This window comes from Leopardus geoffroyi, chromosome A3, assembly GCF_018350155.1.
Source record: "Leopardus geoffroyi isolate Oge1 chromosome A3, O.geoffroyi_Oge1_pat1.0, whole genome shotgun sequence".
Classification (NCBI taxonomy): Eukaryota; Metazoa; Chordata; class Mammalia; order Carnivora; family Felidae; genus Leopardus; species Leopardus geoffroyi.
Genome location: NC_059336.1, coordinates 15,752,850 through 15,774,377, shown reverse-complemented (window position 1 = coordinate 15,774,377; position 21,528 = coordinate 15,752,850). Strand labels below are relative to the sequence as shown.

Here is a 21,528-nt window from a genome sequence, read left to right as displayed (position 1 = left end):
TAAGTGTCCAACTTCAGTTCAAGTCATGATCTCAGTTTGTTGAGTTCAAGCCCCGCATCGGGCTCTGTGCTGACAGCTCAGAGCCTGGAGCCTGCTTGGGATTCTGTGTCTCCCTCTCTGCTTCTCCCCTGCTCGTGCTCTCTCAGAAATAAATGTTAAAAAAAAAAATTTCCTAGGAAATACTAAAAAAGAAGGAACATTTATATGTAAGGTGTTCCCTGCAGTTATTTATAATAGTGAAAAATTAGGAACAACCAAAATGTCCAGCAACAGATAAATGATTAAAAAACAGTTAAGTGTGATAAATATAATAAAACGTTGTGTTCTCTCTAAAAAAAAAAGGGGGGGGCAATAACAGGGGTCCAGCTCCCCACTTTAGTCCCTTGGCCATGCCCAAGGAGTCTGTCCAGACCCTGAAATCTGCTTAGCTCAGAGGTCGGTGGCTGCTCACACAGCAGAGAGACTCATCCTTCCAAAAGGTCAGAATTGGTGTGCTAACAGCTGAGTGGTGCTCAACACGCTATGTGACAGGGAGCAAAGGGACAAGAAAACCCTCTGTCTTTAGAGTCCTCAAATTTCTGCTTAAGGGGAAAACAACTTAATTGGGATACAGCCCAGGAAAGGGTAGCAGCCCTTAGTTCTGGACAAATCCTAAAGCGCCCTCCAGCCTCATCCACACTGTTTTGTGAACTCGAGGGTACTTTCTGGTCCCGGTCCTCACCCTGTCCTCCTACCTAGGGCCTTGACAAATGTCTGTTTTGTCTGCTTGGATTGTTTTTCCGCCTTCTTTACCAGTGAAACTCCCACATTAGAACTCAATTTGAGCTCTACTTCCTCAGGGACCCCTTTCCCCCCACAGGGTCCAATCCCCCCAGTGAGGCAGGGAAAGCATCGTGTGGCGGCTTCTCTAAAACGCTCAATCTGGCTGCCGTTTGTTCCTGGGATTATCTGATTACCTTCTTGCTGTTCCACTAGAGCCTCAGCCCTCTGAGAGCAGGGACCATGTCTATTGACTATGATTTCACCAGCACTATACACAGAGCCTGGCCCATGCGGATACTCCAGGAAGTGTGTTCAGTCAGTGGATGAGTGCTGAACAGGTAGTGGCTTTTATTATTGCAAAATTCAAAGCACAGAGCAGAAAAAGCAGAAACATAAGCACAGCACACCTTTCTTGTACAAGAAAGATGTTTAATGCAAAAGCTCAAATACACAGTTGGACATCAGTCAGTTTAGTTCAAATTAAGTTCGTATTACAAAGAACCAAGAAGCTTGGAGGGGGCCACTGTTGAGGTCAAAAGGAAGTCTCTGCCCAAACTGGAAGAACACTGCCTTCGAGAAGGGCTTTCTCTCTTGGAAAGGCCCACCTCTGGCAGTGCCCTCACCCCTGGACTCTTCAAACACCTCAGGCACCTCCGTGCAGGTGCAGCAGCACAGAGCCACAGGCAAAGCCACCCCGGGGTCAGGATTCCACATCCCCACCAGAGGAGGGCCCAGCCAAAAGGCACTGGGGCTCAGAACACAGGGGACTCTGCCAAGGACGGGGTGGGCACGGCAGCCCTGGAGAACCAGCTCAACAGGCTGCTTTGGGTGTAGGTGTGCCAGGGTCTTCTGGTTTATCCCTCACCCGCCCCCACCCCGGAGCTCGGTTTGCTCAGATGAACCACAGTGAGATGGGTCTGGTGAAGAAGCTACAAGGGCAGCGGTTGGTAGTATGCTTGGGGCGGGGACAGAGCCAAGTGCTCTGCTGAGGAGGACCTGTTTCTGCCATCCTGCTAGCTGAGGCGGGGGGGGGGCGGTGGCGGGGGGGGGAGGATGGGGCTCTAGTGGGGACCATTCCAGCAAAACATTGTTTTTGGTTTTTTACTACACTGGGCTTAATTTGAACCAGCCAAGCCTCTTACAAGGTGGGAAGCCATCACCTCTGAGTTGCTGCAGAGCTCACTCTGGGGCAGGCGAGGTCCCAGGAGCAGGCACAGAGAAGGGAGCTCAGGCAGAGGTTTCCCGCTGCCCTTCTGGGTGTTTAGTTTAAGCTCTGGTTAACTTCCTGCTGCAACTTCTGGGCAGGGCCGTTCCTGGGCTCAAGTTGCAGGAGACAACTGATGTCTTCAAAGCTGGATTTATAGTCCTGAGAGAAGAGAGCAGGGGGTGAGGATGAGGCCCTGATGGAGGCAAGGTGAAGTGGAGACAGCAGGCCTGCCCTGAGCCACGTGGGGGCCCCAGGAGAAGGGACATGGCACCACCTTGCCCTGCTCTGGGAGGACTGCCACCAGCACGGACGTCTCAGACGGTCCCTTTCAGTCAGGGTCTTCTTACCTTGAGTGCCTTGTAGGCTTGAGCTCGTCTGTAGAATGCCTTCACATTCCTTCCATCCAGCCTGAGGGCTTCTGTGCAATCCTTCACTGCTTCCTTGTACTGCTTCAGAACCAAATGGCAGAGCGCTCTGATGGGGAAAGACCGTTTGGAGGTTTCAATCACTGCTTGGAGGCCGCCCACCAGCCACAAGGAGGTTTGAGGGCTGACCTCGGACTCGGACTCGCCGAACACCTGCTCTGTGCTGCATACTTTTTAGCTTCCTCACCCTCGAAGCAAACCACCGGCTCGGCCCGGAGGGGCCAGGGGCCCCGTGCACACACCAGTGCCAGCGTAAGGCAGAGCCCGGATGGGAGCCCGGTGTGCAGGTCTCCACCCCCTAACCACATCCAGTCATCACTTGGTCTACTTCACGCTCCTGTCCTGTGCTCTTTTCACATCAAGAAAAGGATCCTGAAACCTCCCCGTCGATGGATTAAAAAGTCATCTACCTTAAACAAATACTGGACTCCGAGGATATGCATGCGGACGTGTCAGCAGTGAGAAGTAAAGATGCCTCCAGCTCACCCTGAAATGCGCCTAAACTAAGAACAATCGATAGCTAAACAGCGATAAAGCAAATGTGACAACACGTTCATGAGGAATCGACGGTAGGTATGCGGGTGTCCGGTGTCCAGTTCTTTCAACTGATATTGTGAAAATTTTCACAATCATGGGAAAAAACAGTTGCATACATCATACAACAAGACGCTCTACGCCTATGGGGAAAGAAGTATGTATACCTTCATCCATTTTCAATTATTTTCCCCAAGGACGGTCATGAAAAACAGGTGTCTTGGAACTCATTTGCTATTTTCAGTGAGAATAGAGTATTTGCTTAGTTGGATGAACCATCACTTATTTTACCAATTCCTTAACTACAGATCTTTTTCATTTCTTCCAGTTTGTAAACACAAGGTGCTGCCATGAGCATCCTTGTGCATAAAGCTTAGCGCCTATCACGAGGGACAGGTGGGTCAACAGATACACACATTTAAAATCTTGACTGTTACTGCCAAAATGTTCTCCAAAAGAGCTGCTCTCGTACAACCAGTTATTGATAGAGCCTATTTTCCTGTAAGTGAACTAATCCTGGGTCTCAACCTTTAACTTATTAATATTGGAAGAAAACAGCGTCTCACTATTTTAACGTAGTTGCTTTAAACATGGGCAAAGCTCTGTGTCTTTACATAAGACTTTTTAACCTTATGAAATAAAATTTACCTTTAATGACCTCTGTGGTCCCACCTGCCCATTCCCTAGCTCTATAATACATTCCACACTGCAAAATAATTAACCCATGCATTCTTCTAGAACATAATTTTTACTTTCTACATTTGAAACCGTGGTCCACTTAGGATTTATTTTAATAAGGAGTGAGGTAGGGATTCAGGCTTATTTTTAACTCCTATCCAGGCAACCCAACACTACTCATTGGAAAATCCGTCTTTTCCCTACACTTTATCATATGCTAAATTCTCGTAGGCTGCTATTCTCATTTTTTCCTGACAAACTTCAGAATCATTATCGTGAATTAGAAAAACTCTAATGTTTTTACGAGACTGCATGGATTTATAAATTAGAAAAAGCTCCCCCTTGTATCAATTTTTTTAAAGTAACCTCTGTGCCCAGCAATGGAACCTGAACATATGAAATAGAGAGCCAGACCCCCCTGCCCCCCAGCATACCAATTTAAAAGCCAGCACAACAGGGGTGCTCAGGTGGCTCAGTCAGTTAAGCATCTGACTTCAGTTCTCATGGTTTGCGTGTTCGAGCCCCACGTCGGGCTCTGTGCTGACCGCTCAGAGCCTGGAGCCTGCTTCAGATTCTGTGTCTCTCTCTCTCTCTCTCTGCCCCTTCCTAGCTCGCATGCTGTCTCTCTTCAAAAATAAACATTAAAACAATATTTTTTGTTGTTAATAAAAGCAGGCACAAATTCTTTGTCATTCTTCCCACTGAAGGAGTCCTATGTTCTCTCCCCTCTAATTCAGGTAGGTTTGGGGACTGACCAGTAGAGAGGAAAGGGCACGGTAGAGCATTAAAATGGCATCTGGGGGGTGGCTGGGTGGCTCAGTCAGTTAAGTGTCTGACTTTGGCTCAGGTCATGATCTCACGGTTCATGAGTTCAAGCCCTAACTTGGGGGAGCCCCACTTCTGTTTCTTGTTCACTTATGCGCTCTCTCTCTCAAAAAAAAAAAAAAAGCATCTGGGATGAGGTATAATTTCAGTCTTAGTGGATGGAAAATTCATCAATATAAAATATAAAGTTATCAATCCTCTAAATTTTTATTTGAGAGAGAAAGCGTGAGCGGGAGAGGGGCTGACAGGGAGAGAGAGAATCCCATGCAGGCTTCACGATGTCAACACAGAGCCTGACACGAGGCTCGATCCCACAACCATTGGATCATGGCTGAGCTGAAATCAAGAGTTGGACACTTAACCAACTGAGCCACTCAGGTGTCCCACAGTCCTCTAAGTTAAAAATTCTTTAAGTTTGTTTATTTTTGAGAGAGAGAGAGAGAGAGAGAGAGAATCCCAAGCAGGCTCTGCACTAACAGTGCAGAGCCAAAGGCAGGGCTTGAACACACGAACCAGGAGATCATGGCCTGAGGCAAAATCAAGAGTCAGACGCTTAACCAACTGAGCCACCCAGGCACCTCTAAATTAAATTTATAAATTCATGGGCGCCTGGGTGGCTTGGTCGGTTGAGCGTCCGACTTCGGCTCAGGTCATGATCTCGCGGTTTGTGAGTTCGAGCCCCACATCAGGCTCTGTGCTGACAGCTCAGGGCCTGGAGCCTGCTTTGGATTCTGTGTCTCCCTCACTCTCTACCCCTCCCCCACTCACACTCTGTCTCTCTCTCCTTCAAAAAAAAAAAAACATTTAAAAAAATAAATAAATAAATTTATAAGTTTATAAATTCAATGTAACCATAACCAAAAGCGCACCAAGATACTTTCTGGAGTCTGTCAAGACGATCCTAAGGTTTAGCCAGAACGAACCTGGGAAAACAGTCAGTGATGCTCTGAGTAAGAAGAATAAGGAAAAGACTAGCCCTACAAGATATTATAAAGCAGTAATAATTGAAACAGTGTGGCATGGACACATTTGCATGAAAACTGTATTTAAACAAAACAAAACATTGTCCCCAAAGTGGTAAAACTCCAGGAAAACAGGCTGGCAGGAGTCTCTAGCAGGATGAGGTCAGCGAGTCAGGCAGGCCCAGAGATAGAGGAATCAAGCTGCCACTGCGTCAACACACAACAGCAGGCAGCAGCCCTTTCTTCCAGGTGAGCCGGGCAGGCTGAGGCACCAGGCACCCCTGGTCCAATCAGCCTGTAAAACCACAGGGCCAAAGCCCCAAATCCACTCTTTTGTAAGTTCTCTTTTCACCTCATTTGACACCGAAACCTGACCTGCACGGACGTGAGGCTACTTGGTCATTCTTTAACACCGCCCCGTGACAAGTGGAATTCTGCTATGTTTCACGGCAGAAATGTTAACAGCGAGTTTCAGCAAGCTGCCCCAGACTCTGTGCGAGCATTATGTGATTCGGTATACGGACCATGTCACCTGACTCAAACCTGGAATGCCTTTTATCCCAAGAATTTTGCATAGGGAATGGAGACACTACAGTAGAGCCAAGGTTTTTGTTTATTTTTTTAAATGTTGATTTTTGAGAGAGGGAGAGAGGTGAGCAGGGGAGGGGCAGAGAGAGAGAGAGAAAAGATTCTCAAGCAGGCTCTGCACTGTCAGCACAGAGCCCAATTTGGGGCTCAAACTTACAAACCGTGAGATCATGACCTGAGCCAAAACCAAGAGTCAGATGCTTAACCGATTGAGCCACCCAGGTACCCCGATCCAAGGTTTCTGAACAAGAGTAACATGCGTATGTGAGCAGGAGAGGAGAAACAGATTCACTACATTTTATCGTAAATCTTTTATGACAAGTGATTGGATCAGATATGGTCCCTTGCTGAATATTCCAACTTCTGACAGTAAAACTAATAGAAAGATCTCACCGGAGCCAGGTTCCAATTCTGTCTCCACCATTTAATGGCTGGGTGAGCTGAGGTAAAGCCCTTTCTGCTCTGAGCCTCCGATTTCTTGACTTTACAGGGGAAGACCACCTACCAATACGTCGGGAGTGTGCTGCAAAGCAGTGACTCCCACACAATAAAAGGGATGGTGTCCTCACTGTGGGTGGAAAGAAGCACCAGCCACAGACAGCAGTTCATGGTGCAGAGCGCTCAACAGCGCCACCCACAGGTCAAACCCTTCAGGCAAGACCTTCTCTCTTGCTCCTGGGCCAGGTGACCATTAGTCCACGGCCTGGGTCGTGCCCTAGGGCTGGGACAGTGCCAACACTTCTAACCGGAGGGGCTTAGAGAAGCCGTGGGGCTAGGGGGAAGGGGGAAGGCGGAGAGACATGTATCGAGGCTTTTACTTTCGGAGTGTGCTTATTTGGGTGGTTCAGGAAAATCTGAGGGGGAGAAGGCCCAACAAAGCCCAGGCTCCACACTGGCACCGCTCTTTCTATTCCTCTAAGGTAACAGATGCCACAGGCAACACCTGCCTCACGGTGACCAAAACCCGTGTGAAGGTAGGTTTGGAGCTACAACATGCTGACCAAAACGCTAGGAATGAAGAGCCCACCCCAGTCCAAGAGAAAACTCTGGAACAGTATCCAATGTCCTAAAATCCCCCGGGCGAGCAGCTACATGGAAGATACCTGTTGCTGTATGTGGCAGACTCCACGTCACTAAATGAGAGGCTTTCACTGTACTTCTCAATAGCTTTCTTATGGTTTCCCTTCTTTACAAGCTCATTGCCTTCTTCCTTCAGAACTCTGGCTCTCTCCACATCCCCAGCAGAAGGCACTAGATACAAATTCAGAAGGGGAAAAAGCCATGGAGCGGGTGCCCAAGCGAAACCCACGAGGCCTCGCCGGCCCCGTCTCTTCCAAGTCATCTGCCACCCTCCCCCACTGTCACCCCCCCCCCCCCCCGCCAAGATCCCTACGCTGCCCTAAAGCAGCCTCCCTGATGAAGGAGTCCCCCATGTGGCTTCTGGGAAATTAAACAATTTTTCAGTCATAGGAGGTTGGGGACTCCCATACAAACATACTTAGACATGCACATAAGAATAGACAGAACTCGGGTTCTAGTCTGGGTGCTGCCACTTAGGAGCTGGGGATCTCGTGGGGCTCAAGTCTTCTGGACCTTAGTCTCTCCATCCACCAGGGCACTACCTGCCCCACACGTGGCTAGTTTAGGACGAAATCTGAGCATGCAGAACATCCTATAAACTTAAAGCAGGAGAGTAAGTAAATGAGATTTAAATAAGCAAGCATCGGAGGAAAAAAGGGTATAGCTCCCAGGCTTCAGAAAAGGGCAGAAGAGCCCGCCAGTCTTCACGGTGGCTTTGGCCCGGGCCCGTACCCTCCCTCATGAAGTGCGTGCAGCTTCCCCACCCCCGCCCTGACAGGCAGACAAGGTGAAATGCAAGCTGCTCACTTGGCTTTCCAGCCCTTCACTGAGCAGCCCCACATCGTCGTTCCAGACCTCACTCCCATTTCACCTGTTTTTGTAATTTTTAAAAACTATCTTCATAAAATACTGGATATGTATGGCACGGGTAAGGTTTTAGGAACTGAACTAACACCCTTGAACTTATCCCTCACCTTAAGAAACAGAACACTCACTAGGACCTTTAAAGCCCTGTGGGGCCCCCTCCCCAAATCAATCCACTCCTGGAGGAAACCATTATCGCCAATCCTGTGCTCCCTTCCCCCGCTTTTTTCTTGGTAGCTTAACTATATACAACAGTTTCTATAAACCATTTGCTGTTTATTTTGTTTTTAAACTTCGTATAAAAGAATAAACGATTCTAACTATGCTTCTTTGATCTGGTTTTGTCTCCTCCCCTCACCAACGTGATCCTGAGATTCACCTGTGTTGATGTCGATGCCTGGAGTTCATTCACTCTCACCGCTGTGGTACAACTGATTTATCTGTTCTATTTACAGATTTCGGTTGTTTTCCAGTTGTGTTTTTTGCTGCTGCAAACATTCTTGTACACGTCTCCTCTGCGCACATGCATGAGGTTCTTTAGAAGCAGAGCCAACGGGCTGCCGCGTACACACGTCTTCAGCCTGACCTCGGCTCTGCGACACAGCATGCTGCAGGCACGTGGATTCCCACTGTTCACCTGCGATGCCCACAGGCTGCGTTCTCTCACGTTCTCTGGCACCTCCCCCAGGAGCCATTCCCCAAACCCCTCAGTGCACACGTTAGTTCACGTTTTGAACTCCCCAGATACTAAAGACTCTAAAGCACTTATTCTTCCTCCTGTATTTTCTTTTTTTTAAGTAGGCTCTACCGCCAATGTGGGGCTTGAACCTACAACCCTGAGATCAAGAGTCATGTGCTCCACAGACTGAGCCAGCCAGGCACCCCTTTCCTCCTGTATTTTAAAATGCTGTTTATGTGTCCCAGTCTCATCAGACTGAGAGCTGCCTGAGGGCCGAGACCGCCTGCCTTCTCTATGTCACACTGCCTAGCACAGCACCTGCAAAACATATGGCTCAGTGGCTCTGAAAGAAGGAAATTAATGGTAGGTGCTCTGAAGCCATCTAGTTCATCAGCACCCCACATTTTCATTCCGGAGAAGAACGGGGGACACTTAGCAGGTTTCCACAAACCAGAGTGAGTGCTACCCATGGTCAGATAGGTTCCCTCCTGGGAAGGGGAGTTAACTCTGCCCTCCCCTGACACCCATGGCTGGGCTCCAGCCCGCACACCTGCTACACCTCCTCCCCTCACCACCTAGCTTGCTGGGCCCACCTGAGGCCCCTGGAGCACTGGTGAGCCTGTCTGTGCCTCAAAAATGGCCTCTTACTCAGTCTCCCGTCTTTGGGTTACCTGACTTTCATCTCCCTTCTCTTATTCATCCTCCAGGGACTCCTTGCACGCGTGTGGGTGTGTGTTCGTTCTTGGGGAAGCATCACCTTCTAGTTAAGAAGGTGGGACAGATGGCTTATGGTGGAGCTCATCACAAAATCTCAGCCCCTGGTCACAGTGACTAATTCAGACAATAGCCTGTGACCAAATGGGCCGGAATCATTGAGAAAACATGTGACCTAGGGATTTAAAGGAAAGACACTCTCTCCTTCTTAGGGGGCTATTGGAAGAAGAAACCAACCTTCTTCTCCTCCTCTGAGCCACGAGGCACGGCATATGGACATGAGGCCAGGAACTGCTACAGCCGCTTCACTACTAGGAGGGAAGACTGCCCCAAGACAAAGCCAACACACTAGAGGAGAGAGCTGAAGAGAGCACGGAGGAATGGACTCAGAGTCTGAGAACGCTGTGAGCGGCTGGAGCAAACCCTGCCTGAACCTGAACTCTGAACTTCTCAGTTTCATGAGCCAGTACGTTCTCTTTGTTGTTTTCACCACGTTGAGTCTTCTGCTCTTGCTACCAAAACACCCTGGACGATCCATCCCCAGCGCCGCCAGAGGAACCAATGCCGTACGTACACCGACGCACCAGGCTGGGAGTTCCAGGCGTCTTCTATCGCTTCACCCGTACAGCGGTGGGTGGGCTTTCTCATCACCTCAGTCTCTAAGAGGTTAGGACTTTGTATTTTTTCTTTCAGATATTTTTTATAGCGCAGCTTAACCAAGGCCAATTTTTATAGGATTACTCTAGAGAAAGTGGCTACGGGGAGACTATGCCACTCCGGGCAGCAAGTCACAACTTACCTCTGCTCTTTGCCGTTGTGGTTTCTCTGAATTTGCTTTTAGCTCTTTCTCTGCGGCATTCGGAAGGCAAGGACTCCCACCTCTTCTGAGCCGAAACGGGCACCAAGGGGGTCAAGGGCAGCTTCAGGCGCCACTCGGGCCCAAGTGAGTCCATGAGAGCTCTGCTCATCCTGGAAAGGCAGACAGAATTACAGGGAGGTTTCCGGCTGGGTCCGGAAGATATTCCTCCTCTCATAAATCCAAAGCGGGTGTACGAGAGCCACCATCTCTTCCTGGCCTTCTAACACACAGCGGGAAAGGGACAGAAGTCTGCACACGACAGTACCCCCTGCTGCCATGACATTACTCATCTACATTAACTTCAAAGTGGTGACCGCTGCTCGTGAAGCGTACTCCACCTTATCCCCAGAGGACCACACATGCCCCAAGAAAGGAAATGTTTTATATCTTCCTAATGGATCTATGACAAGGCCACGCAAGCACCTGACATTGGATTTTTAAAAAGTGCAAATCTTCTGTCATTCTCTCATTTTAAAACCCTTCAGTGTTTCCCGTTTCCCTGGGCTGACGGGGCCTGACACCTGGTCCCTTCCCGCCTCTCCGCTTTTACCGTGTGCCACGTTCCCTCTTGATCCCTATGTTCCAGGCTTTGCACACGCTCTTCCCTCTACCCAGAACAATCTCTTCCACCTCCCGTTCCCCATCTCCCCCTTCTGGCCTAGCGTTATAACTTGCTTCAAATGCTGCTCGGGGACCTCGTCCATCTTGTATGTGCTCAACCAGCGAACAGAGCCAACTGTGTGCTTTCTCGGCTCCAACGACTGCCTCCTAGAGGCAGTGTGACTAGAATGAAAGCGTCACAGGCCGGCATCACTGCAAACTCATGTCCTTGGACTCTGATTGGCACAGCTGTTTCAAACCTCCACCCTCCTCGGTCCGGCTCCCTCACCCTCCTCCTTCTTCGGGGCAAACGTCCCCATCCTGAAAATGCAAACCCACCTGCAAGGTCACCTGACCCTTCCCATTTCTCTCCCGTCACAAATGAAGAAGTGACGAGGCCAACCTCTCCACCAAAGCTCCGGGTCTCCCCTCTCCCTGCCTCTAGCAGCAACCACGGCCAGCACCTCTTCTACGGCTTCAACCTTTCTCCGTGCCTGGAGGGCCGCCTGGAGGCCCCACTCTGACTGCACAGCTGGACTCCTCTGCCTCTCCTCAGCCAGACCTCTTGAACTGCTGTCACATCCACCAGTGACTTCATTCTTAAACCCAGAAGTCCGTGTAAGCTCCCTGCAACACCTGACAGGAAGGATGTCTTCGTCCTTCGGGAAACACTTTCTCCCGAAATGCTCCAAGTTCCCTCCTACCCTCCAGCTGCTGTTCTCCTGGAAGTCCCTCAAATGTTGCGATTTTCAAAGCTCCATCCTCGACCCCCAGCTCACTTGCCGTGGGGGTCTTCTTCTCTCCCACAACCTCAATCCACCTCGACGCCGATGACCTCTGAATCCAAATGTCTGCCCTGTATTCTTCTCCTTTGCCCCCAAACCCATGGAACTACCCAACCACTGTCCTTACATCTCCCGTCCCGGGTCCCCTCCAATGCAACCTGTCAGCCTCCGGGATGTCTCTTCTATTCTTCCCTCCCACCACCCTCCTAACACCAAATGTCACTGAACTACTACCCAAATGTCCCCAGAACTGGTCCCACTGTCCTCCTTCCACTATCCCTACCGTCTCTTCTGAGTTACTGCTGGGCCCTTCCTACCCTGCTCTCCTTCGTGTCATCCCTCAGCACGGAAGCTAGTCAGCTTTTCTCTCAAATCTGCTCCCGCTGTCCCCCTGCTAAAGCCCCTTTCACAAAGCCTCACCATGCCTGGATTAGGTCCAGGCCCCTGAGTGCCAGGCCCCGTGTGATCTGGTCTCACCTCACCCGCCCGAGCTGAGCTCCTCACCAGCAGCGCCAAGCAAAATGGGACTTCTCGCAATTCCTGGAATCCATCATCCTCGCTCACCCTGCGCAGGCGGCCTTGTGGCTGCCCCGATCCCGGATTTCTATTCATTTCTCAGCCACGGCTCGCCTCCTCTGGAAAGTCCTGACCAGTCTCCTCCCTCCCCCTGGCTGGTCAGGTGCCCCTTTCTGCCCCTACAGCCCCCTGGGCCGCCGCCTACCACAGCACTCGACATACACGGGTGCACTTGGCTACTACTGGGGTTCCCCATGAGACTGGGGGCTCCATTATGGCAGCCAAGAGCTATGTGTCAGGCATCAGCCCAGGCCCTAGGGCAAAGACGGGCACACGAGTGGCAGATTCTGTTGAAGGACAGAAACTAAAAGGAGGCAGAGAGAAAACGAGTGAAGCTAAAAATGACGCACTAAATACATACCATGAAGTCCTGTGAAGGGTTTGCTACGGTGTCATGTTCGGCTTTCTAGCAGCCCGTGCAAAGAGGGGAAACATGCTCAGGCACACAAATGAGGGTATCCGTGCGGTACAACCACTCAGAAGCCCAGAAAGCAGTGCTGCCCGACGGACCACCTGAAGGGGTCACAGTACAACATACAGAACCATCCCCGCGAACACCACTCGCCGCCTTGTGCTGCGGCTGCCTGTGGCCCTGTCTTACTTTCCCTGCTCTAGGTAGGTCTGCGGAGCAAGTGGGATCTGTACCTGGTTGTTACTGCGGTCTTGCCCACCGAACCTGGCACAATCCTTCCAACAGAGCTCAGTAAGTGGTTACAGCGTGAATGACTCGGAGCAGCTAGGGAATCAATCCACCAGTCCTCTAAGTCTGACCCCGAACACACCTGCTAAACACGACAGCTGACTCTCCTTCTGCGCTTTCCCCACGTGCTCATTAGGAGTTTCCAAGCCTAGCCCAAAGGGACCCCCAGGAGATGCCCAAAGCAGTGGCCCCAAGTGCATCTGGAGGACAGGGAGTCCCAGAGAGACTGCGGGCGGCTCAGGCTCACCTGTTGATGCCTTCCAAGGCCGACGTCACGCGGTCATCAATCTGCAGTGCGGTCTTGTAGTCGACATAGGCCAGGGGGTACTTCTCCAGAGCCTCGTAGGCGGACGCTCGCCGCAGCAGGGGCTTCAGGCTGAAGGGAACCAGGGCCAGTGCTCTAGGGCAGGAGGCACAAATGTCACCTGGCTGCTGAGTCACCAGGGCTCCCCTGCAGCTCCTTCCAGGCAGGGTCATGTGCAGCATTCAGTATACAGGAGGTCACATCTGGTAGAGACACTGCTAAAATGTCAAACCTTAGAGGAGGGACTTTCGAACTTGGACTGAGGTGGAAAAGGGCTGATGGACAGAAGGCCACTCGTACTGTGAAATCTGTGTGCCCGTCCATCAGTTTTCATGGTTGCAATCCACCCTGCAACCCCACCCCAAGTCAAGCACAAGTGCCTTGTAGTTCTCATTCTTCGACGTGTTTCTACAGAGGCTGACCTGGTGGGAAAACAGGCTCTGGAGTCAGATGGGGAGCGGTGTTGGAATTCTACCTCTGCCACCAACCACGTGACCCCAGGCAGGTCACTTTACCGTCTCGGTCCCCTGCAACCCAGTGCTAGCCTGGGCAGGGTGGTAAACTTACCCCACAGAGTGGTCATGAGCACTCCCAGAAGGAAACCTAGCACGGGCCTGGTACAAATGACCTTAGCACAGGCTCCATGAGCCTGCTCACCTCTCCTCCTCTCCCACCTATCACCAGGGCTTGAATCTAAGGCAATACCACAGGACACAGGATCTGAGAACATGAAATCCCATGTGCTAGTTCAGTGAGGAGGAAAGAAGGCAGGGTCAGACTAGCTCGGAGAAGAAAGAAGTATGAAAAACTGTTTAATGTTTAACATCCTTTACCCCTGGTCACCGATGAATACCTCTTAGTTTCTTTTGAGACCATTCACTAACCTCTATCCCTCTTTCTTTCCCTCCCTTGCTCCAACACACATCCACCGCAGAAAAATCCTGGGCAAGCCAGTCACCAGTCTGCAGCTCAATCTCACCCTCAGGTCCCAAACCTCAAAGGCCTTTAGGGCCCACCTCTAACTTCCCACCCTACTCCTTTTTCGGCAGACTCCAAAGACACAAGTCAGGGGCCACGAGGGGCCACGAGAACCCAAGTAGAGCCTCCTATCCTCAGTGACCCAGCGGTTGCTTCTGAATTATCTGGCATGGCTGTAACTGGAAGGAATGGTCCAAACAGTAACACAGGCCAGATAAACCCAGCCTCCTCTCCTGAGACCCCCAGGCTCCCAAGGTCACCCCTGCCCACTTACAAAGTGCAATCCTTGATGCAGTCCTTGCAGTTGCCATCCTTTAAGTGGCACACTGCACGGTTAGAGTAGAGAATACTTTCTTCTCCAGGGTTCGAAGAACCTGCCCAGGGGGAAGCAGACAACAGGAGATTAACAGGGTGGGAAATGGATGCCCTGGGGCTCTGGGATGTATTTCATATGAGTCCTGATCAGGCTTGTTGGTCTGATGGGCTGCCGGGTGAGTCCTGATCAGGCTTGTTGGTCTGATGGGCTGCCGGGTTTGTCATTCTCACGTGGAGCCAGAACGGGAGGCTTCCTGCCACTCACAGGGAGGGTGAGCCTCATTCTACCAACCACAGCCCGTTGCCCCAAACCTCTTCTCCAGCACTGAACTTGGGACCAGCCAAGAGACAAGACACGAAATAGCTGGCTTCTGCTCAGAGAAGTCCATGCTGTAACTACACGTGTGTGTGTGAGGATTTTATTACAAAAATCATGTAAACCCAATAAAAGCGTTCCTAAAAAAGAAAAGGAAAATGTGATACATAGACTAAACAAGGGTTGTGGGGACATAAAAGACAAGAGTAATTCCACCTGGTCAAATCAGACAGGACTTTGCCAGGGAAAAGTCCTCTGGGTGTGGCAGGATTAAGCAGAACTTAATCAAAGGAAGGATTCGAGCTACCAACAAGCCTGATCAAGAAGCCCAGAGGGAGAATTATCAGGCACTTCTCTAAAGGCAGTCCTTATCCTCAGGAATCTCAGAAGCCTATGTCTTTTATTTATTTATTTTTTTTCAACGTTTATTTATTTTTGGGACAGAGAGAGACAGAGCATGAACGGGGGAGGGGCAGAGAGAGAGGGAGACACAGAATCGGAAACAGGCTCCAGGCTCTGAGCCATCAGCCCAGAGCCTGACGCGGGGCTCGAACTCACGGACCGCGAGATCGTGACCTGGCTGAAGTCGGACGCTTAACCGACTGCGCCACCCAGGCGCCCCAGCCTATGTCTTTTATTGTGTGGCCACAATGACTTTCATTTTTTTAAATGTTTATTTTTGAGACACACACACACACACACACACACAGAGAACAGGAGCGGGGGAGGGGCAGAGAGAGAGGAAGAGAGAGAGAGAAGGAGAGAGAGACAGACACAGAATCTGAAGCAGGCTCCAGGCTCCATGCTGTCAGCACAAAGCCTGACTCGAGGCTTGAACTCACAATCCGTGAGATCATGCCCTGTGCCAAAGTCGGACGCTTAACCGACTGAGCCACCCAGGCGCCCCAACTTTCATTTTTAAAATAATTTTTCAACTACTTTATACCCACTAGCATAGACCATAATGGAAAACACACGAAAAACCCTGAAAACTACCAAGTGCTGACCCAGTAATTCCATCCTGGGTATATACACAAAAGAATTAGAAACAAACTCTCTTTTGAAAATTATGAAATAGCTAGAAGAAAACAGTGTTAATGGGTACTTGACATCCACCACTGGACTTAGCACATGTTATATTTGTTTCCAGCCTTTTGAATTTTTTTTTTCAATATATGAAATTTATTGTCAAATTGGTTTCCATACAACACTCAGTGCTCATCCCAAAAGGTGCCCTCTCAATACCCATCACCCACCCTCCCCTCCCTCCCACCCCCCATCAACCCTCAGTTTGTTCTCAGTTTTTAAGAGTCTCTTATGCTTTGGCTCTCTCCCACTCTAACCTCTTTTCTTTTTTTTTTTTTTTTTTTTTTTTCCTTCCCCTCCTCCATGGGTTTCTGTTAAGTTTCTCAGGATCCACATAAGAGTGAAAACATATGGTATCTGTCTTTCTCTGTATGGCTTATTTCACTTAGCATCACACTCTCTAGTTCCATCCACGTTGCTACAAAGGGCCATATTTCATTCTTTCTCATTGCCATGTAGTACTCCATTGTGTATGTAAACCACAATTTCTTTATCCATTCATCAGTTGATGGACATTTAGGCTCTTTCCATAATTTGGCTATTGTTGAGAGTGCTGCTATAAACATTGGGGTACAAGTGCCCCTATGCATCAGTACTCCTGTATCCCTTGGGTAAATTTCTAGCAGTGCTATTGCTGGGTCATAGAGTAGGTCTATTTTTAATTTTCTGAGGAACCTCCACACTGTTTTCCAGAGTGGCCGCACCAATTTGCATTCCCACCAACAGTGCAAGAGGGTTCCCGTTTCTCCACATCCTCTCCAGCATCTATAGTCTCCTGATTTGTTCATTTTGGCCACTCTGACTGGCGTGAGGTGATATCTGAGTGTGGTTTTGATTTGTATTTCCCTGATAAGGAGCGACGTTGAGCATCTTTTCATGTGCCTGTTGGCCATCCGGATGTCTTCTTTAGCGAAGTGTCTATTCATGTTTTCTGCCCATTTCTTCACTGGGTTATTTGTTTTTCGGGTATGGAGTTTGGTGAGCTCTTTATAGATTTTGGATACTAGCCCTTTGTCCGGTATGTCATTTGCAAATATCTTTTCCCATTCCGTTGGTTGCCTTTTAGTTTTGTTGGTTGTTTCCTTTGCTGTGCAGAAGCTTTTTATCTTCATAAGGTCCCAGTAATTCATTTTTTCTTTTAATTCCCTTGCCTTTGGGGATGTGTCGAGCAAGAGATTGCTACGGCTGAGGTCAGAGAGGTCTTTTCCTGCTTTCTCCTCTAGGGTTTTGATGGTTTCCTGTCTCACATTCAGGTCCTTTATCCATTTTGAGTTTATTTTTGTGAATGGTGTGAGAAAGTGGTCTAGTTTCAACCTTCTGCATGTTGCTGTCCAGTTCTCCCAGCACCATTTGTTAAAGAGACTGTCGGGGCGCCTGGGTGGCGCAGTCGGTTAAGCGCCCGACTTCAGCCAGGTCACGATCTCGCGGTCTGTGAGTTTGAGCCCCGCGTCGGGCTCTGGGCTGATGGCTCGGAGCCTGGAACCTGTTTCCGATTCTGTGTCTCCCTCTCTCTCTGCCCCTCCCCCGTTCATGCTCTGTCTCTCTCTGTCCCAAAAATAAATAAACGTTGAAAAAAAAAAATTAAAAAAAAAAAAAAAAAAAAGAGACTGTCTTTTTTCCATTGGATGTTCTTTCCTGCTTTGTCAAAGATGAGTTGGCCATACGTTTGTGGGTCTAGTTCTGAGGTTTCTATTCTATTCCATTGGTCTATGTGTCTGTTTTTGTGCCACAGCCTTTTAAGTTTTTGATACGGCCAAAGCTCCACTCAACCTCATCCTTCTCTCTTGCTCCCTCCTCAGACGCCCAGCGCTCAGCACAGTCCTGAGGTTGGGATGTGACATCCTCCTGCATGCCTGTGTGCCTGCTGCCATTACAGCTGCATTCCTAAGCTTTTCCCAAGTGGCACGCTATTGTCTATCCTTCAGCAATTTGCTTTTTTTCCATTAAGTATGTTACCATGTTGAGGCATGACAACTTTCATTCAACATCAACGGTGACAAACCTGATAAAATAATAACTTTTCCCCCCTTATTTTGCCAGGCCCTGAGTGAGACAGCAGAGTACAGAAAAAAGTAAACTATATCCTGGCCTTTAAGGGAAGAGTACAATTACTCACAACTTGTAGTGCACGTCAAGTCACTGGAGTGCACACAAACAGCAGTGGGGCAGTGGCAAGGGCACTGGGACCTAGAATCCCGCCACTCAATCCCGTTGATCGAATGTGCCCACGTGACTATCACATGAAGATAGCACTTCACAGACCTGCTGGAAGGGTTCATTTTGTTAGGTTACTCCCTGCTGTCCTTTCAAGAGCCGCAAAACTGATCACAGAAATCCAGGGATTTGCCCAGAAATTATCTGGACCATCAACAGCAAGATTAGAACCAAACGCTGGTCCCCTACTAAATCCAGACACTAGGCCCTTCTAAGGATCCAGAATAAATCCACACAAAAGCACCAGCTTTTTTCCAGGCCGGATGGAGTAGGATGAAAGAAAAAGGCAGAAATAGCAGTCTCGCAGATTCATCCGTGACTTCATCAAGTGATGCTGAGATGAGAAGGTGGGCCTAAAAAGGAGTGTTCTAGAAGAATAAGAGGTGGGCAAACGAGTGGCTTCAAACTGCAAAAGTTCAAACAAGAAAGACTGGAATTTGGAGAAGATTTGGGGAGAAGTCTAGTAAAGTGACTCAAAACTTGGACTTGCGAATCAGACCCATATTCAAATCCTGCCTCTGTCTTTATTGTGTCTTTATTGTGTAATTCTTCTGGACTCCTCATCTAGAAAGTATCTTATCCACAGGTTTGTATGAAGATCAAAGAATTGACGTCTGTAATGTCTGGCACATAGTAAAGCACTCAACCAATGCCAGCCAAGAAAGGGAGAGGAGGAAAACATAGGGAAATTGGTCCTACGGAGAATGAGGGCTCACGGGTAAGACACTTTTGGAGAAGAGGTTTGGGGCAATGGGCTGTGGTTGGTAGAATGAGGTTCATCACTCCTCCAAAGTGTCTCACCCATGAGCTGGAGGTCGGGAGAATGGACAAGGACATGCTATACCTCTATTAAAAGTTATTTTTAAATTTTTATTTTTGAGAGAGAAAAAGAGACAGAGAACGAGCAGGGAAGGGGCAGAGAGAGAGGGAGACACAGACTCCAAAGCAGGCTCCAGGCTCTGAGCTGTCAGCACAGGGCCCGATGTGAGGCTCGAACTCATGAACCGCGAGATCATGACCTGAGCCGAAGTCGGACGCTTAACCGACTGAGCCACCCAGGTGCCCATGCTACACCTCTATTTAAAGCAAAACTTCCCAGTAGCCTCCCATCAGGGAATACAATCCAAACTCCTTACCACAGCCTATTGTGTAAAATAAGGCCAGTAAGTCTCTGCCGCTCAAACTGCCCTCAACACTTCCTGTCCTTCCACAGCTCACTATATACGCTGTGGCGCCTGGAACACACCGTGCTTATTCATCTGGGCCCTTGGAATGAACAGTTCCTCCACCTGGAACACGCAGCACCCAAAAGTTTGTGCACCTGGCTTCTTCTCATCATTCAGACGTCACTTCAAATGTCACTGCTTCAAAGCTGTCCTTGACCTTCCACTCTAAAGGAGCTCCCCAGTCTCCTGCCTTATCACATCACTGTATTTGTCTTCTTTGCAGTCCTAATCGCGATCAGACAGGCCTTGTTTACATCTGGATAAAGAAAATGTGAAATATCCACACAATGGAAATTATATGGCCTTAAAAAGTTAGTAAGAAATTCTGTCACATGCTGCAACACCGATTGCAACGTCCTCGAGGCCATTCTGCTAAGCAAAATAAGCCAGTCCCAAAAGACAAATACCATAGGACTTCACTCATTTGAAGTATCTAATCAAAACCAAGGATACACGAAGTAGAAAGGTGGAAACCAAGGGCTGAGGAGGAGGAAAGGAAGATGACAGTGTTCAATGCGTAGAGTTTCAGTGTCGCAGATGAAAAAGTTCTAGTGATCTGTTGCACAACAATGTGAATTTACCTGCGCTTAAAGATGGTTACGAAGATAAATTTAAGGTTGTGGGTTTTTTTTTTTTTACAGCAATAAAACATGAGATCAAACATCCATTAATACGGAGATATGTTTGTAATATGTCAGCAAGTGAAAAAGAACCAGTAACAAAACCATATTACCATTAGGAAAAAAGGGGGTGGGGGGCGGGCGAAGAAAGAGCTAAGAAAGTCTCTCGCAGGATGCCAAAGCAGGGAGCGGGCGGGAAGGGTGCCGGGTGGCCCTGGTGAGCCAGACGACCGCTGAGAACGCAGGCCCCGGGGGGTCGGGGGCCAAGCGAGGTCTGGGCGGCCGCGGGGCCGTTGGGGGAGGAAACACCGGAGGGGGGGAGGCAGGCCTGGCGGAGAAACGGGGGCCAGGGTCGTACCTTGCGCCTCCAGCGCTCGCAGCGCGCGGCTGTACAGCGCCGCGGCCTCGGCGAACTGGCCGTTGCGGAAGCTCTGGTTGCCGGCTGCGCGGAGCCCCTCCACGGAGTCTGAGAGCTTGGGGGCCATCCCGGGGCCGGGCCGGCGAAACGGGGGGCGCGTCAGTTACCGCGCTGAGGCGTGCGCAACTGCGAGCCAGCGGGAGCACCCGCTGGCGAGGACTCAGATCCCGCGGCCAACCAGCCCGTGAGGGGGCGGGACGGACGGGGCGGGGCCGGGGCGCCGCGCGCCAGAAGCCCTCTGCGCATGCTCAGCTGCGGACGTCCCTGGTGAAGCGCGCTTGGGTCGCCGGAGCTGCGCCGGGTCCCTGGGGATGCTGAAGGTCTGTGGATGAAGATGAAAAGGGGCCAGGGCCCTGCTCTCCAGGAGCTTACATTCCAGTGGCAACTGGCAGGCTGTTAACTCTTGAGCAAACGAAGATGATAATCTCATAATGTGATTAGTGCTAGAAGGAAAGCAAAACAGTGATGTAAAGCCAAGTGTCCACGTGGGGGCTGTTTTAGGTAAGGGAAGTGGGGAAAACGTCTCTGAGGGACTAATTGAGCTGAAGCCTGAGAAGATTTAGGGAGTGCTGTTCCAGGCAGAGAGTGCAAAGGCACCGAGGCTGGAGGGTGGCTGGTACCTAGTGCTGTGTAGATAATCATTTAATAAATGAATGGGCTGATAGGTTGATGAGGATCTTTCCCTAAACTTATTTATCTTCAGCCTTCACTGTATGTCCCACTTCATACTCCAGTGTTTTTTATTGCTTGTTGCTACCTGCGGACATTAAGCTTTTTCTCTTGCTTCCTAACGTTTGCTTATGCGCCGCCACACACCCCCCCACCCCCAGTCTTTTCCAAACACTTCCTCTTGCCCAGTCCTGACTCCACCTATAATCGACTCACCCATCATCTCTAAAAGCCTTTCTTGCCTCCTCTCCTCTTTTACCCTGTTTCTCCTGTGCTCCTATTGCAACCAGGGTTTACCCCTATTTAGCACTTAACACTCTGTGATTGTAAGTTTACAGTTTTTCTCAAAGACTGAGGTCGTTAAAGGCAGGAGCTAGGTCTTTATTTTTGTCTCCACAAGACCCAATGGGATCTGGCACCAAACCTGCAGTTATAAAGGCTTGTTGACAGACACCTGGTCTCTCAGGAATTTAGTTACAATTATTTATGTAAACTCAACCAGACTGTAAACTTTCTGAGGGCGGAGTGACTGTTGCCTATGAAT

General features: G+C 49.6%; 1 protein-coding gene across 1 annotated transcript; it reads right to left on the bottom strand.

Moving 5' to 3' along the window:
- Positions 1–1,082: 1,082 nt before the first annotated feature.
- On the bottom strand, positions 1,083–20,512 carry TOMM34 (translocase of outer mitochondrial membrane 34). Its single transcript, XM_045444475.1, has 7 exons — positions 20,256–20,512; positions 14,395–14,494; positions 13,086–13,238; positions 10,118–10,287; positions 7,085–7,232; positions 2,317–2,443; positions 1,083–2,128 (listed from the first exon to the last, which is right to left on the bottom strand). Exons 1-7 carry the CDS (start codon positions 20,380–20,382, stop codon positions 2,024–2,026), a joined length of 930 nt encoding a protein of 309 aa, XP_045300431.1. The 5' UTR covers positions 20,383–20,512; the 3' UTR covers positions 1,083–2,023.
- Positions 20,513–21,528: the final 1,016 nt, after the last annotated feature.

What these genes read in the sequence shown, in the direction of transcription:
- TOMM34 (XM_045444475.1), bottom strand. Translation starts at nt 20,382, where the DNA reads ATGGCCCCCAAGCTCTCAGACTCCGTGGAGGGGCTCCGCGCAGCCGGC. An exon ending in TGCATCAAGGATTGCACTTT is followed by an intron (nt 13,239 to 14,394) that starts GTAAGTGGGCAG and finishes CTCCTGCCCTAG; the next exon opens with AGCACTGGCCCTGGTTCCCT. An exon ending in CACAACGGCAAAGAGCAGAG is followed by an intron (nt 7,233 to 10,117) that starts GTAAGTTGTGAC and finishes ATTTGTATCTAG; the next exon opens with TGCCTTCTGCTGGGGATGTG.